We start from the raw sequence: 18,399 nt of genomic DNA, 5'->3' as shown, positions 1-18,399 counted from the left end.
AAGTAAGTTCTATTTTGGACATGTTGAATTTGAGATAACTACAGGACATATAATTCTGATTAGTTGTGGTGTGGGACTGGAACTCAAGGAAAGACAAGGGATGAAGACAAAGATAGATTTGAGAGTTATCTGTGTTCCATGGGAGCTGATGAGATCCAACTCACAAGTCATCTAACCCATCACAATGATGAACTAACCAAGTGAGTGAGTATAGATAAAAAATGACTAAAGACAGTCTTTGGGAGCACTCAATTAGTGGGTGGAGTGATGAAGGTCCACCTAAGGAGACTGAAAAGGCATGATAAGACCATTAAGAGAATTGAGAGAGCAGTATCATGAAAACCAAGAAGAGAGAGGAGCTGTGTGACCTTGAACAAGCATTTTTCAGAGCTTTGGTTTCCTCATCTATAAAATGAAAAGATTGGACCAGAAGACCTCTAAGAAACCTTCCAAATCTAGATCTATGATTCAAGGATCCTAAGAGAATTCACGAATGGTGTGGTGGAGATTTTCTTAACTCCAAACACCATCAGTGAAGACCTCTTTGTTCACTCTTTCTTCTACTATTAAAAAGTAACCATATGCCTTGGATCATAAGTTCTTAGTGGTTCTACCAGACTGGAAAGGCTTTGAGTGCAGTTCCTGTAGTAGACTGTACATTTGTTGTCAAAGGACCAGCTTAATTAAGATCAGAGGGGCTCATTCCTATGTTGGCTATATAGAGAGTGATGGATTTTTAGCCACAGCAACTCTTAAAAGCCCACTGAAGCTATAGACAGGTCCTAATATGCTTTAGATAAAAGAGTACCCACCTCCACAAAATCATAATACCTAGAAGTACTGAGCTGATAAAGTATTAAGAACAATAATAGAATTCCTTATATTTGTATATGTTTGTAGATTTCAGAATGGTTTTGCATATACTATTTCATTATTAAGGCTGACAATTAGAATCATTTGAACATTATTATGAAAACCCGTGTTAACTATTCTCCAGGGACTGTTCACTTCTTACAACTCTCCTGTTTATTTGTTCATCTATCAGAGTTTGGGGAAGGAAGTCAGAATAAAGAGAGTAGAAATCAGCACTGTTCGTTATTTGCTGTAAGACCTTATCTTGTGAAGATCTGATGGGGGCAGGTTTAAATTACTAACATGAGATGTTGGTATCATTAAAATGATAATTCTTTCTCATTACTGAGACATAATCACAAATTGAACTGACCTTATAAAGAAATTTTAAAAAATAGCATTTCCTTTTTCCCCCAAATCAATAGGTAACTCTGCTGACTGACCTCTTTCACAAACCACTGGCAAAACGCAGGGGAAATCCATTCTCTAGCATGGAAACCACAGTCCATAAAGATGGCAGGCTTGTTTGATCCTGCTTTTCCAACCTATTGCAAAGAGAAGAAGGAAACAATAACTCATCTGCCATACAGTGGCAAGCATTCCATCACCAGACTGAGCCTGAGAACTCAACAGGTGAAACTTGACAGCAGCAAGAGATATATTCCATGATTAAATTAAAACACGATACGAGCACAGAATGTTTTTGCCTCTAGACAATCACAATGCTGGAACTGAAGGAGTTTATTATTTTTATTAAGGTTGACAAGCTCATATTTTCAGAGGACACTTGATTACCTTTGCTTTATTCACCTGATGGCTTTTTTCAGATATTATTAAATGATGTGATTGAGATAACTGTAAAAATAATTGTGATTGCTGTGACCTTTGCCATAAAGGCTTTTTTTTACCCCTTATGCCCCTTGATCCTAGTAAATTTATTTGTTTGTTAGATTTAAATGATAAAAATGGCATTTGAAGAAGACACAAACAAATCGTTGGTACATTTTGTAATGTCGTCTGATAGACTGAAGTTTATGGATCTCTTTAGCAAATGGGATTTGCAAACAACAGCTGGGAGAGAACAATTTCATCAAGGTAGATGATCATTTACATTGCTTACAGGAATGTGGTTAAATTTATAGGTCAGAATTTCCCCTGTTTTATTGCATTTTTCCTTTTGAGTAAATCAAAATAATGATTTAAAAAAATTCACAAATGGTAAAAGTAGCCAAGGAATCTGTTTGATTCCCCAGGGGGTAGTAAAGAAGGATGGTGTAGAAGGTGGGAACAGGAAGAGTTATGACATAATTCTTGGGATAAGTGAGGCAATGAACCAGATGTCAATAGATTAGAATTCAATGCTTTCCAACACTTCAGGAAGCCTGGGTCATTGTTAAAAATTATTACCTTGAGAAGGTACATAGAACGCCCTTCAAATGTGGTTCCAATCACACTTCGAGAGACAAGTTCTGGATTCTCTGCAGCAATTTCTTCAGTCCAAGCCTCGATCTGAAAAGCAGGACAATGGGGGACAATGATATGGTTGATCCACTTCCAGAATAATTCACGAATTTGACATGAGCAGTTGTTACAACTCCTACCTTTTCCCAGGTGTTGTACTTTACATAACTGTGTCCAGTGGCACGAACTTGGCTATCAAACTGATTTGTAACCAATTTGCTCAGGTCAGAAATTAAAGCCCTGCAACAAAGAAGAGTGGAACCCAACATGAAAATGGGCATATTCATTCCCATTGTTGAGCATTGACTCACCATGAAGTTAAAGGTCATTGTCACACCTTTATAAGACTGTACTAGGTCCATATCCTTGGGCCACTGTTGTCCTGCCATTTATTGCTCTGGCCACAAAGAAAGTACACGGTATGGGCTCTCCTTAGACTTAGACCTCATAGACCTGGATCTCCTAAGCCTAAGTATTTAGGGATTTTTTTCTTTAGGGTGGACTTTTAATTCTTTTTCAACTGAGTTTGCTGCTATAACCTATGCCTCATGGACTAGTTATCATAGTTGACCCAGAAACATGCCAATCAAATGTGCATTTATGTTCTGAGTCTGATGGCTTAAAGATAAAAAAAATGGACATTTTGCTAGTCTGTGTTCATCTTTTAAAAAAATTCTAGCTTTGTAAATTTTTAAATATATGAAATCTAAAATTTCTATTTCATAGCTTATTTTTAAAGGGATATGACAAACAACACAGTAGTTTCAAAGTTGCTCAGCTCAGTTTTGTCTCTTGAAATTTCTCTGTTCTCTTCTGTCTGTTGAAAAATTTCATTGAGGCTCTTTACTTTTCTTTTTCCTTCCTTTATTGGAGTTAATGTCACTAATTTCTCTCCTTGCCCCAGTTATTTTACCTATGCACAAAAAACCCTTCTTTATTAAAAAAAGCATAATTAAGCAAAGAAAAAATCCATACGTTGGCCATACCAGACCTGTGATTCCTTAATTTTAAAAGGAGTTACCATGCAAGGACACTCCTCTATTAGTGTAGTTGGGCTGCTGTTTTGCCCATATCTAGTTACTTTAAGACAGAGAGATTAAGTGACTTGTCTGGGTCATACAGGCAGCATAAATCAGAGATGGCAGATGAACCTGATCCCTCCTGCCTCTGAGGCACAGCCTAGCCCCTTAGTCTTCCTACAGTTAACTCTCCTCTTTGTACTCTGTAATCTGCCAACTTTGACCTATTTAGTGTCCCTAATCCAAGATAGTCCATCTCCAGATCTCATGCCTTTGCAATGGCCTGGTTTCGTGGCTGGAAGGTTCTCCCTCTTCTCTTCTGCCTCCTGGCTTCCTTCAATACTGACCTTCTGTGGGAGGCTTTTCTCCATTACCCTCTCCCTTCCCCTTAAGTGCTTTTTCTCTGAGTTTCTCTCCCATTTACACTGTATTTATCTTATACATTCATGGTTATTCTCATGTTATCTGTACCATTAGAATCTTAGCTCCTTGAGGGAAAAAACTATATTTTTTGCCTTAATTAGTATTCCAAGAACATAGCCCAGTGTGTGGCTGATAGTACCGGTAAGCATATAATTATTGACTGATGAATGAATTGTTGTATAGTAGGTGCTCAATAAATGTGCATTCTCTCCCTCCCCCCTTTCCATTCATTTGCTTGTTTTCCTCTTCTCTCTCTCTCTCTCTTTTATTTATTTATTTATTTATTTTTGGTATCGCTAGTACTTATCACAATGCCTGGCACATTATGAATGTTTGCTGATTGATTTTTTGATAATAATAGCAGAGGTCTCAGGATCATGGGATTTAGAATGAAAAGGGACAATAGACACAACTGCTTCCCTGTAGACTCACTGTATGCTAAACAATCATTCAAGTGAGTTTTCCAATTCTCAGGCACCAGACTGGAGGAATAACTTTGTTCCCTCTGGTTACTTGTGTGGGAAGATATTTAACAAAAGGATAGGTCCATGTGAGGGCTTTGTCCTTGATCAACACAATGTGCAGACTACAGAGAGACACCAGTTTGAGGGGCCTGACCAGGACACATCTCTAACCCTGGAAATGGTTTCATCTGACATGGCAGAGAATTGTGGTAGCACATCAAAGACCAGGATCTGGCCTGAATGTCCCAAGGACGTGTTGATGAAGTATGTCAGGGACATCCTCTGAACCTCAAGGCTCCCACTTTCCATCTGTGAACTTTTTGTTCTGAAGGTTGGAAAACAGCTAATAGTAGAATGCTCAGAGAAGTAGCTGTGCTAAGCATGTTAGTACTATAAATAATGCCCCATTTCAAGTAGCATATAAATGAGGATGGTCGGACATTAAGTGGGAGCAGAGGGAGAGCTAGCAGCAGGGAAAGAATAAAGGGTAGAGAATAAGGAAATGGAGAGTCTTTATTCTGTTCTCTTATTCACTACCTTTGTGACCTTGGGCAACTTAATGATTTCTCTAGGCCTCAGTTTCCTCCCCTGTAAAAAGTAATGAGATTTAAGGGCCCATCTAGCTTTACCGTTCCACAATTCTGTTCAGATATATAGTCTCCCCAGTGACTTGAATAAATAGATCCCTGGTGGCAAAAGAATTGATCCGAGTCAAGGCAGCTGTTAGCTTTAGGAATTTTGGAAAGTTGGGGAAATGACTAAAGAGTAGGAAAAAGTCTGGTCCATGTGATAGAATGTATTGGAAACTATGGCCATCCATGTTTAGTTTTGATTACAGAAAAATAATTCTATAAAAAGAGTCACTTCAAAATTAATATGCAAACCATATACACGGATGCATATATGAAAGTTGGAGAGAGATAAGAGAAAGGCAGAGAGAGAAAAGAGAGAGAAGATAGAGAGAGACAGAGAGAAAGAGAGAATCAGAGAGAGACAGAGGACAGAGAGAGAGAAAGAGAGAAGTGTGGGGAATGAAAGAGAAGGGGGAGAGAGAGGGAGAAGAGGAGAAAGAAGAAAAGGAAGAGGAAGAACCAGAGGGAGGAGAGGGAGAAGGAGAATTAGAAAAAGAAGGAGAGGGAAAAAAGAGGGTAGAGGTTTGGGTATCAGCCATCATGTTTTTATAAAGAGCAAGCTGTGCCCAAATTTGCAAACTCCTTTATTCTAGTGACATGCCTGATAGGTTAAAAGGAACAGATAGATGAATTCTGTGTGCAAGTGGCAGTAGGCCATAGTGGTTAGTGTGATGGGTTTGGCATCAATCCCACCTTTGACATTTACTATTTTGTCACTTTATGATCTTGGATAAGTCACTTCTGAGCCTCAGTTTTCTTCTCTGTAGAACAGTATGACTGTAGGTCATACCCAGAGAAGGATAATAACACCATTTTCACTAAAAGAAAAAAAAAATGGCCTTGGGGAGGTTTCCTATCTGCCCCATTTTGTCATCCAGTTTTTTCACGGCAGAAAACTTATGGAGGTCAAAATAATGACCATTTTTTTCTAGATGATGAAACAGAGGGTATGCTAATCAAGTTTACAATGCTGCCCAGCGGTAAGAGACTCACTAACTCTTTGTAAATGGTCATCGGGGGGCAGCTAGGTGTCTCAGTGAATAGAGCACTGGCCTTGGAGTCAGAAGGACCTGAGTTCAAATCCAGACTCAGACACTTGACACTTACTAGCTGTGTGACCCTAACTATCTTGCCTTGCCCCCCTACAAAAGAAAAGAAATGGTATTGGAATGTGTTTTAAATGTAAAACCCACTTTTGCTTCCCCCTAGTTGGGAATAACGTCCCTTGCCTTGCAGAGCATATTCTTCTAGGCCTTTCCTAGGGCACCTCAGCTTCATTCTTTGGTATTGCAGTGTCTTGCACCATTTCTCCCTGTTAGACTGTAAGCACTTGGAGGGCATCTGAATGCCCTATGTCCCTCAGCATGTAGCACAATGTCCTCTTTGCAGTAGGTATGGAACCAACATTGCCCGAGGGCCGAGAAGTGACCTCAGAAGAGCTTTCTTAGCTTAATGATTATTTAATATTATTAGATTTTCTGTAGAACATTGGTTCTGTTCTATTATAAAATATTGCAAAGTAATGAGCCTTTATCTTGGTAGATTAAAACAATATCTTTTAGAATAAGAACCTCATTCCAGTTCCTAAGCAAAGGGGTTTGTGCTTTGCTTTCTGTAGTGACCACCAAGCTGCTGGTTTTTGTTGTTTTCTTTTTTCAAGGCAAGCAAGTTAGAATACTGGGAAGCCTGATGAGCTGGGGAATGTAACCTTGAGGATGAAGGAGGGGAGGGACTCTTCCATTCCTTTTATCAGAATATGTCGTTTGGTTAAGTTCAAGGGACAGTTTGTATACAAGTAACCTTAGTATCCTACTAGCTCACATGCATACAGTGTTTTAAGCATGGGTTCTTAAGCTAGGTGTCCATGAACTTGTTTTAAAATACATTTTGATAACTGTATTTCGATGTAATTTGTATCCTATATAATTCTATGTATTGTATTTTCTGAATTCAATGACATTATCCTGAGAAAGTGTCCACAGGCTTCACTAGACTGCCCAAGTGGCCCAAGAAACACACAGAAAGATTAAGGATCATCTTTTAAAGGTTTTCAAATGCTACCCTATCCTCATTCGGGCCTCACAACTCTGAGAGGTAGATCCTGTTATTATTCCCATTTTACTGATGAAAAACTGAGTCTGACATGCAAGTCACACACCAAGTGAATTTTTTTTCTTCTGAATTCAAACCTAAGTCTTCCTACCTCTAAGTCCAGGACTCCATCCCCTATGTTGCCCCTCAGAACCTCAGAGTTCTAATACCTTCTTGCGTGAATAGAGATCATCATAGAAAGAGTTTGCTCCTCCCCTGGGATGATTGACTACCTAACAGGTAAGGAAGGCTCTTGTTCACGTCTGGGAGAAAAGAGAAAGGGTATTTCAGAGGAAAAAACAACCAACCAACTCTTTTCCTCCACTGCAAGGTGGCAATGAATTCTCCTGCCCTATGGAAAAACGTAGCATTTCAGAATAACTTGGCTTAGTGGAGCCTCAAACTCCCGCTTTCCTAATTTAGTCAACATACTTCCATACAACTAGCAATTCTTGAGTGCCTACTATGCGCCCAGAGCTACACTAGCCACTAGAGGCACAAAGACAAAAATGAATTAGCCTCAGCTCCCAAGAAGCTTCTATTGTATTATTATTATTTACATGCTAACATGGGAATATATTACATATTTGTTTATTATTATTTTAATTTACCGTCACCTAAGCAATTAAAAGAATGTAAAAATATGTTTTCAGAAAGAAAAGTAGCAATTGCGGTAGAGATTTAAGAACTGGACCCCAGATCTCAGGTTAATCTGGTGCTTTTAAAGGAAGGCAGATACGTCTACATCGGCAACATCAAACTCAGTCCCTCCAAGGTTGCCTTCCGTCAACTCTGCATATGTCTCCTGTATTGTTTTCTGCCCGTGGTCTCCTCCATTAGAAGCAAGGACAGGGCTTTGCCTTTCTTTTAATCTCCAACTCTTGGTACAATCCCTGATATAGAGTAAGCACTTAGTAAGTGCTTCTTGAACCATAACAAAGGAGGAAAGGTTGAATTTTCAGTTAGAGGTTTCCTTCCATTAAAAAAAAAAAAAAGATTACTTTGTGAGAAAATCTAAGTGTGTGTGTGCGTGTGTGTATGTGTGTGTGCATGTGGTGTGTATGTGTGTATGTGTATGTGCGTGGGTGTGTGGGTATGTGTGTATGTATGTGTGTATATGTGTGTATATGTGTGTATGTGTATGTGTGTGTGTGTGCATGTGTGTGTGGTTATGGTAGTGAGAATGTGGGACTGAGGGAGGGATGGGCAGATCTGGCTTTGAATTTTGCTTCATACTTAGTAATTGAACACAGGCAAGTCACTTAGGCGATCTAAACCTCAGTTTTCTCATCTGTAATAAGCTATCATTCATATAGTACTTTAAGGTTTGCAAAACACTTTACAAATACAATCTTCCTGAAGATAGGCTGTATAGTTATTACTATTTGAGAGAGAGAGAGAGAGAGAGAGAGAGAGAGAGAGAGAGAGAGAGAGTGATGTATCTAGAGTTACAAAGCTAGTAAATGTATGAGACCGAATTTGAATTTGGGTCTTCCTGACTCTAGGTCCAGCACTCTATCAACTGCACCACCTAACTGCCTCTGCAAAATGGAGTTGATTCTAGCACCTACTTCACAGGGTTATTGTGGGGCTCAAATAAAATATTGCTTATAAAAGCACTCTGTAAGCCTTACCATCTGGTCTAAAATGGTCAGTTATTATTATTTGCATGAGCTGGCTCCTGTACATAGGCTCACAAACATAAATCCTTGCAGACAAAAAAATCGTCGAGGTGCTAATTTAGTATTGTCATGTGGGGCTATCATGGAAAGCACAAGGGCTCCTTAGGATACTTGCAGACATGTTGTAGGCCTGCTTCTTGGGGATTTTCAAGAAACTTAATTATTATTTAATACTTAGAATGCCATATACTGAAAATCCACTAAGCACGAGCACATGGAAATTGAACTTAGCAAGGTCTTCCCCCTTGGGGATCTCATTGAGTTGGAGCAGAGATAACGCACTGACAACCTCCCATGAAAGGTTGCCACTAAAAGATGGTGATGTGCCCAGCTCATAAAGGGAGATTGATGTGAGAATACAGTTACTTGGTCCTTTTACTATTTGAGTAATAAAAATAGAACTAGGCCACGAGCCAAGCTGCTGAAATTATTCTGTGGTCATTAATTTTCTTCTGTTTTCCTTAAACAATTATAATAATTCACCAACAGGACTGTTAGGTTTTAAATGATGGCATCAAGGCCCAGAAGTTTCATGGTCCATAGCACAGATCAGGGGTTCTTGACCTTGACCAGAGGTTCAAGGGATCCAGGGAAAAACATTAGGGGGTCTGTGAACTTGGGTGGGAAAAAAAGATTACATCTTTACTTTCCTTAACCTCTAACTGAAATTTAGCATTTCCTTCAATTATTTAAAAGTCACAGTCTGAGAAAGGGCCCATGGCCTTCCTCAAATAGCCAGAGGGTGGCTGAGGCTAAGGTTAAGGTTAAGAACTCTCAATTCAGATGGTCAACATCAGATTATACAATATTTTCAACACAGTCATATTTTTTGGTTTAAAAAAAGACTGAATATATCTTGTTAAATATTTCCCTCACGCAGATGCAGAAATCTAAGCTGTGTGGGACATAACACTAGAGTTAAACTATTATAGTCTTAATTGTATCCCTTAAAATATGTGTTTGGAATAATTATTCTATAATTAAATATATCTGTAGAATGCTTTATAATATAGTTATAAATATCATTAAACAGATGTGATAAGGGGGGCAATTCTAATATTTCACACCGGCAGAAATATTATTAGGCTTAATTTCTTTTGGTCATGTCTAGGTAAGGGACACACTTTTAAGTTTAATCTGCCTTATTTTCTGTGCTTTCATAAGCCTAGACAATCAACAAAGCAATAAATTTAGTCATAACTTGTAGCACTGTTGATTTCCAAGGCATAAATTGCTCATAATGAGAATTTAACAGTTGATTCTTCTGAGCTGGTACAAGCTGCCTCCAGAGCACCCTTGTGTCCTTGGAAGCAACCCTTATGGAGATGGGACCCGACAAGCACTTCTGCAGGTGCTGTGTCCATTGCCCCCTTAATTGCCCCCACTACTAAAAGATCCAGAAAAGAAAGGTCTTGCCACGAATATCCTTGGCATTATTAAATAGTGGATTTGGTTTTAATTGTTGAAATGACCCTTGAGAAGATATGGTACCATCTGATTTGTTGTTGTACCCCAAGACTCAGTGATCTTTAGGGTATTTATAATTGAAATTTTCTTTGTGTGTTGCCTTCCCCCATTAGAATGTGAGTTCTGTGAGAGATGGGACTATCTTCAATTTTCTATTTGTATCCCAAATACTTAGCACAATGATTGGCATATAGTAAGTGCTTAATGAATACTTTTCAACTGACTAATTATTATAAGCAATAAGTATGAGAGAAGGGGTGGCCAGGTAGCACAGCGAGTAAGAGCACCGGCTCCAGTGTCAGGATGACGTGGGGATCGAATCCCGGGCTCAGACACTTAGCATCCACCCAGAAACACCTGGCCATGTAAACTCGAGCAAGTTACTTAACCCCAATTGCTTAGGAGCGGCCAGGTAGCTCAGCGAGTAAGAGCACTGGCTCCAGTGTAGGGATGATCTGGGGATCAAATCCAGGCTCAGATACTTAGCACCACACCCAGAAATAACTGGTCGTGTAACCTTGAGCAAGTTACTTAACCCTGATTGCTTTAAAAAAAATAAGTATGAGAGAAAATTAAATCTCTTTCTGATTTATGTCTGACCTTATACTTCCTCATTCAATAACCTTCCATGGATCCCTATTCCTTTATAATGAAGTACCAGTCCTTAAACTTTTTTTTTAAACTGTCTGGGCTATAGTTCCAACCTTCCTTTCCAGGCATATTTCACATTCCTTTATATTCAAGACAAATTGGATGACCAGCCCTTCTCAGGTCTTAACCTTTGTCACCTCCCTCCCTAGTCTCCATGTATTTGTGAATTCCTTAAGGACAAGAGGCTAGGTCATTTTCCAATTTGCATCTTCAGCGCCTTGAACAAAGTAGGTGAATTATAAAAGTTTGCAAAATTGAAATGGAATTCCTTTATAAGATAATAGTGTATGGTGAAGTTTTATCAAAACATTTTAAAGACAGGCATCAATAGTAACTTTGTTACAGGGAGATGGGGACCCTTGTCATAGTTTGAGGGCAGAAAAGAGTGCTTGTGGTGGTTTATAGACCAGAGTATGGATCAGGAGAATAGTAAACACTTTCTGTAGATCATACCACCTTGGAAGAAGTGAAAACTTTCAAAGCTCTAGAAATATCTCTGAAAATAGCTGCACAAAATCTCTGAAGCTTAGGGCAATGTGTCCTCCATCCTGTAAGCAGAGCCCCACTTTAACAAAGAGTTATAAGGCAAGAAATAGACTGGAAAATAAGAAAACAACAGAAAAAAATTCTGACCATAGAAAATTACTATGATGACAAGGAAGATCAAAACATACACACTCAGAAGATAATGACAAAATCAAAGCTCCAACATCCAAAGCCTCCAAGAAAAATATGAATTGTTCTCTGATCATGGAGGAACTCAAGAAGGATTTTGAAAATCAAGTAAGAGTGGTAGAAGAAAAATTGGGGAGAGAAATGCAAGAAAATCATGAAAAAAGAGTCAACAGTTTGGTAAAGCAGACACACAAAAAATACTGAAGAAAATAACACCTTAAAATAGACTAGGTCAAATGGTAGAAGAGGTATAAAAAGTCAATGAGGAGAAGAATTCCTTGAAAAGCAGAATTGGCAAAATGAAAAAAGGCACAAAAATTCGCTGAAGAAAAATCTACTTAAAAAGTGGAATTGACCAAATGGAAAAGGAGATCCAAAAGCTCACTGAAGAAAATAATTCCTTAAAAATTAGAATTGAGCAAATGGAAGCTAATGAATTTATGAGAAATCAAGAAACAATAAAATAAGCAAAAGAATGAAAAAAGAGAAGACAGTATTAAATCTCTCATTGGAAGAACAACTGACCTGGGAAATAGATCCAGATTATTTTAAAATTACTAGACTACCCAAAAGCTATGATAAAAAAAGAGCCTAGACATTATCTTTCAAGAAATTATCACAGAAAACTGCCTTGATATACTAGAACCAGAGGGTAATACAGTAATTGAAAGAATCCACTTATCACCTGCTGAAAAAAAATCCCAAAAGGAAAACTCCAAGAAATATTATAGTCAAATTCCAGAGTTTCCAGGTCATAGAGAGAATATTCCAAGCAGCCAGAAAGAAAACAATTTAAATATCAGGGAGCCACAATCAGGATCACACAAAAATTAGGAGCTTCTATATTAAAGGATCGGAGGACTTGAAATATGATATTTCAGGAGGCAAAGGAGCTAGGATTACAACCAATAATCCTCTACCCAGCAAAACTGAGTATAATCCTTCAGGGGGGAAATGGGCATTCAATGAAATAGAGGACTTTTAAATATTCTTGATGGAAAGATCAGAACTGAATAGGAAATTTAACTGTCAAATACAAGACTCCAGAGTAACATAAAAAGGTAAACAGGAAAAGAACATCATAAGGGACTTAATAAAGTTAAACTGTTTCTATTTCTACATGTGAAGATGATACTTGTAACTCATAAAAACTTTCTTATTATTAGGGAAGTTAGGAGTATATATAGACAGGGGCACAAATGTGAGTTGACTATGAAGGGATGGTATAGCTTTAAGAAATTAAAGGATGAGAAAGAGGAATACACTGGAAGAAAGGGAAAGGGAGGGGTAGAATGGGGGTAAATTATCTCAAATAAAAGAGGCAAGCAAAATCTTTGATAGTGAAGGGGAAGATGGGGGAGGTGGGGGGTATGAGTGAACCTTACTCTCATCAAAATTGGCTCAAAGAAGGAATAACATACACACTCAATTGGATATAGAAAGCTGCCTTACCCTATGGGAAAGCAGGAGGGGGAGGGGATAAGAGAAAGGGGGGAAGTGATAGAAAAGAGGACAGCTTGGGGGAGGGGGTGGTCAGAAGCAAAACACTTTTGAGGAGGGACAGGGTAAAAGGAGAGAGAATAGAATAAACAAGGGGGAAATAGGATGGAGGGAAATATGTTTAGCAATTGTTAACTGTGAAAAAAATTGAAATAAGTTTCTTTGATAGAGGTCTCATTTCTCAAATAAATAGAGAACTGACTCAAATTTATAAAAATAGGAACCATTGCCCAATTGCTAAACGATCAAGAGATATGAAAGTTTTCGGATCAAATCATCAAAGCTGTCTATAGCCATATGAGAAGGTGACCTAAATTGCTATTGATTGGAGAAATGCCATTTGAAATAATTCTGAGGTATTAGCTCATACCTATTAGATTGATTAATAGAAAAGAAAAGAATGACAAATGTTGGAGTAAACATGGGAAAAATGAGACATTAATGCACTGTTGGTGGAGTTGTGAACTGATTCAACCATTCTTTAGAGCAGCTTGGAACTATGTCCAAAGGGCTATAAAACTATGCATACCCTTTGACTTGGCAGTGCCACTACTGGACCTGTATCCCAAAAGAGATGAAAGGAAAAAAATGTCTATGTACAAAATATTTATAACAGCTCTTTTTCTGGAGATATTGAATAGGAAGTCGATGACCACCAATTAGGGATTGGCTGAACAAATTGTGATATGTGATTGTGATGGAGTACTATTGTGTTATAAGAAATGATGAGCAAGATACTTTCAGAAAAACCTGGAAACATTTACTTGAGCTGATGCAAAGTGAAATGTACAGTGTACAAAGTAACAGCAGTATTGATAAGATGATCGACTGTGATCGACAACTGCTTTCAAAAATACTGTGATCTAAAGACAGCTCTGAAGGACATGATGAAAAATGCTATCCATGCCCAGACAAGGGTCTGAGGGTGTCTGCATACAGAATGAAGCATACTTTTTTTTACTTGCTTTATTATTCTTGAGCACTTTTTTTTGGGGGGGGGTCTATGTTTTCTTTCACAACATGACTAATATGGAAATGTTTTGCATGACTACACATGTATAACCTATATTGAATTGCTTGTTTTATCAAGGAGGGGGGTTGGGGAGGGAGGGAGGGAGAGATTTTTTGAACTCAAACTTTTAAAAATAAACGTTAAAATTTGTTTTTACATGTAATTGGGGAAATAAAATACTGAATAATTGTTTTAAAAGAATAATCAAATAGAAATTGTCAACTGTGCAGTAAAATGACCAAGTACTGATCCTACAATAGAGAAGCTGGGTTCAGTTCCCATTTCTGTCATTGGTTAGTTGTGTGACCGTGGGCAAGTCAGCTCAAATTCCTGGACCTCAGTGTTCATTCGTGGAATGAGGAAGGGTGAGTGAGTAAGGTACCAGTAGCTGGGGAGGGTGAGCAGGGGCTTCCTAAAGAAGGTGGCTCTTAAATTCATAAAAGGGTGAATAAGGCAAAGGCCCTGCCCTTATGGAATTGACAGTTAAATACGGAGACTATGTCTGTGAACCCATTAAAAACATACATACAAAAGACTTTGAAATGTAATTAAAAATAAACTCACTCATAAGTTAGTCCATGCTTTTCCAGGAAATGTTCAACTTCGACAACTTGTTCAGCTTTAACACGGAAGTCAGTCTTGGTTTCTGGTCTGATTTGTGAGACTGAATCTGGTTTCCAGAAATCAACCTGAAAAAAGGGTCAAGATATAGAAAATGTTTTGAAGATGCCAAATACATGGTTAGAGCTATTCTAATCTGTGATGATCAGTTCTATGGTTGATAGTAAATGGTGTGCAAAGGCCACTAAAAAAGGTTAATGCAATTGAAATCCCATTTATAAGATGGGCAAGCTAGTAGACTTCTCATTTTCTGCATTCATTGGACCTAGTTGAATTTTGGGTACCTTAGGATTTTCTATCTGACTGGAAGCTGGAACCTTCCAGATGTCTTTTCTCCCTCATTCAAGTGTGATCTCTTTGAGAGAAGAGACTGTCTTACAAGTACATAGTGAATGCTTAATAAATGCTTCATCCATTCATTCATGCAGTCATTCATATTTTTCAAGGGACATTGAAAAATTGGAACATATATAAAAGACAGAGAACAGAAGGGTGGAGGAAGATTTTGGGAATCATATCATGAGGAATTACTTAAGGAACAGGTGATGCATCTTCAACTGTCTATTAAACTCATTATGTCCAAAATTGAGCTCATCCCCCCCCCCAAGTCCTCCCCTTCCAGATGGCACCACCATCTTTCCAGTCTCCTAGGCTGGCAAACCTAGACACCATCCTTGATCCCTCTCTACTGCTCACTTCCCAATCTGTTGCTGTTGATTTTACCTTTGACACATCTCTTGAATATGCCCCTTCTTTCCTTTGATACTGCCACCACCTTGGTGCAAGTCTTTATCTCTTCATGTCTGAACTATCATAATAGTCTGCTGATTGGGTCTTCCCACCACAAGTCTCTCCCCACTCCGGTGCATCCTCCATTTAGCTGCCAAAGTGATTTTTCCTAAAGCTCAGGTATGACCATGTCATCCCCATCCTTCCCATCTCTGCCCCTATTCAATAAACATAAGTGGCTCCATATTATCTCCAGGATCAAACACAAACACCTCTGGTATTCAAAGCAGCCTCCACAACCTACCTTTTGAAACAGTCTTCTTAAGCCTTATACCTCATCATGTACTCTCCCATCCAGTAACACCGGCCTCCTTGCCTGTTCCTTGAATAAGGCACTCTAGGCATTTTCACTGACTGTTCTCTTTGCCTTGGAATATGCTTCCTCCTCATCCCTTCCTTGGCTTCCTTGAAGTTCCAGCTACAATCAATTCCACCTTCTATAGGAAGCTTTTATGCTACATATGGCTTGTTTTTATATAGTTGTTAGCTAATCGTCTTCCCCATTAGATTGTGTCCTACTTGAGAGCAGGAATTGTCTGCCTTTTTTGGTATTCCTAGTATTTGTCACAGGGTCTGGTATATAATAGCTGCTAAATTTATCTAACTGACTGATGTTTAGTCTTCAGAAGAAAAGATTGAGGGAAGATGAGTATTAGATTTAGGGCTGGAAAATAGCTCAAAAACACTTTAATCTAGCCCCCTCATTTAACAGATAAAGAAATTGAGGCCCAGAGAAGTTAAATTACTTCCTCAGTATGAGACCTAGCTGCAAATATTTGGAAGAACTAAAACATGGAAGGAACAGTCAATTTCTTCTGTAGTTGGACAGGGCAGAGCTAGGACAAATGGATGGAAAGAAAAGGAAGCCAATTTCAGTTCCTTGTGAGGAAGGAGTCTCCTATAATTAGAGCTTTTCAAAAATAGATTTGATTCTATGGAATAGTGGGATCCTCATTTGTGGAATTATGCAAGCAGAGGCTGGTTGACCATTGTTCAGGAATCCTGGAGAGAAGATCCAAGATTCGGATGAGATGGGAGAATTAATGAGTTCTGGGGTCCCTTCCCAATCTAGGTTTCCATCATTTTAATGTTCCCATTACTTTGCTCTAACCCATATTGAGTCAGATTAATCAACTAATGGACGGATCAAAAAAACATTTCTGAGTTACTTACTACGTGCTTGGCATTGTGGTGGGCACCAGGGATACAAATACAAAGGACCCAGTTATTGGCCCAGAGGAGCTTGTATTTCACAGAATCTTAATTCTATAATGTAACAGAAGATGATGAATGTGTCCATGAGGAGACAAAGCCCTGGAATTGGTGGCAGGAAAATTTGAATTAAAATCCTGCTTCAGGTATTAGCTTTGTAACCCTGGGAAAGTCATTTAGCCTCAGTTTCCTGATCTGTAATATGGAGACGATAATAGAGACTACCTCACAAGAATAGTGTGGGAATTGAAGGAGATAATGGATAGTAAATGTAAAGTCATTTATAAATTTATAAAATATAAATATTTATTATATAATCATCTATATAATGATCTAATATTTATATAATACATATTATTAAAATGTATATAAATCTAAATTTATAAATATAAAGTAATTTAGAAATCTTAAGACACTATACAAATCTTAGCCGTTACTATTATTACCCTTTATCAAGCCCCCACGACTCAGACACGATGTGCACATAACAGGCACAAAGTTCTAGTACTTCAAAGGCAGAAAAGAAACAATTTTTCCTCTTAAGCCACATTGAAGAATTGCTGGGATATTTTGATTTGGGTATTCATCAGAAAGGGGCACAGTGCCAGACCTTTGGGGGCTTGTGCTGTACCACCTTATGTTCTTTGATAGCCCCATGATAGCATCAATATAATTAAAAATGTCAGTTCCCATTCCACGGAAGATGCTTTTAAAAAAAAAAAAAAACAAACTAGCACAGGAATTTGGGCAACAGCAAAGCCAAAGGGAAGTATTGAAAACACCCTCCCTGACATTGTTGCTTGTCTCCTTTCATGTCTTTCAGAGTGGGCCCAGACCAAGGCCACAAAATTTCATCCAGTTTGCTTTGGGATGAAAGAAAGTCAGAGAGAAGTGATGACACATGGCACATGAAGCTCCATTTGAAGCTGGCCAAGAGCCCAGCTTGTTTTCCAGGTTACTTCGAAGCAGATCATTTTACTCCTTGGAGGGAGAAGGTCAGTTATTTTACATCAAAAGTCTCCTGTGGTTGTCACCAATTTTGAAGTAGTCTGACAGCTTCTGTCAACTGTTTTAAAGTTTATTGAAAATCTTTTATTCTGGCGACTAATGAGAGACTGCATGGATCAGCAGATCCATGGCCTTTAGAGTCAAGGAAACCCAGACCACCTCTGCCACACTGGCTGTCTGACCATGGGCAAGTCATACAATCTCTCCATATCCCAGGCTTCTCTCTAAGACTCTAAGTTAAAGACCATTCTTGGTCTGTATCAGTTGAATGATTGATAAAGAACAATGGCTGTGTCACCAGCAAAGTCAAGTAAGTCTTATAAACAATAATAGTCTGAAAATGGACTGTTTTCAAAGTCTTCATTGCCTGTTCCAAAGCAAGTGACCATTAATGTTTCATTTTCATTTTTTCTTGGCAGGACTCACAGGGTAAATTTAAAATTTGAAAGTAAGAACAACAAAATCCCAACAGTTGCACCCTTTGTCCATTTACCTGCACTTTGTCAGCCAAAACATGCATCAGTTGGACCTGATTCTCATCCTGGATGGTTACTCTGAACACCTTCTCCCTGGGAGGTGAGGTAGAGAAGGAAGCAGAAACAAAAAAGAGAGAATTTCAAATGGGAAACTCCCCTAAATTGGGCAAAGCAAGGAAGAAGGACCTGTTCATGGTAGATATTCCAGGCTTACCCCTCAAAGTGTTCACCAGCATGGTGAGCAGAGGCCAGGCCCACACTAATGAGAATCAGTAAGGTCAACATGATGTTCCAACCAACACTAATGAATGGGTCTCACCTGCTTTTATATCTAGTCTACTGCTTCCCTTCTTGCCTTGGCAGG

At 38.6% G+C, this 18,399-nt stretch overlaps 1 protein-coding gene across 1 annotated transcript in view; it reads right to left on the bottom strand.

Annotated features, from left to right (window-relative positions):
• CPB1 (carboxypeptidase B1) overlaps positions 1-18,339 on the bottom strand; it is a 47,170-nt gene extending 28,831 nt beyond the window's left edge. The window contains exons 1-6 of the mRNA XM_069104716.1: positions 18,250-18,339; positions 18,053-18,128; positions 14,494-14,618; positions 2,454-2,553; positions 2,260-2,361; positions 1,296-1,397 (exon numbers count right to left, since the gene is read on the bottom strand). Of these exons, the coding sequence (XP_068960817.1) occupies positions 1,296-1,397; positions 2,260-2,361; positions 2,454-2,553; positions 14,494-14,618; positions 18,053-18,128; positions 18,250-18,320 (576 nt within the window). The 5' untranslated portion in view covers positions 18,321-18,339. The remainder of the gene's footprint in view (positions 1-1,295; positions 1,398-2,259; positions 2,362-2,453; positions 2,554-14,493; positions 14,619-18,052; positions 18,129-18,249) is intronic.
• Positions 18,340-18,399: the final 60 nt, after the last annotated feature.

Source organism: Petaurus breviceps, unplaced genomic scaffold, assembly GCF_028583685.1.
Source record: "Petaurus breviceps papuanus isolate PSGF00001 unplaced genomic scaffold, PetGlider_PUasm1.0 688, whole genome shotgun sequence".
NCBI classification, from domain to species: domain Eukaryota; kingdom Metazoa; phylum Chordata; class Mammalia; order Diprotodontia; family Petauridae; genus Petaurus; species Petaurus breviceps.
This window is presented reverse-complemented; position numbering and strand designations above follow the sequence as displayed.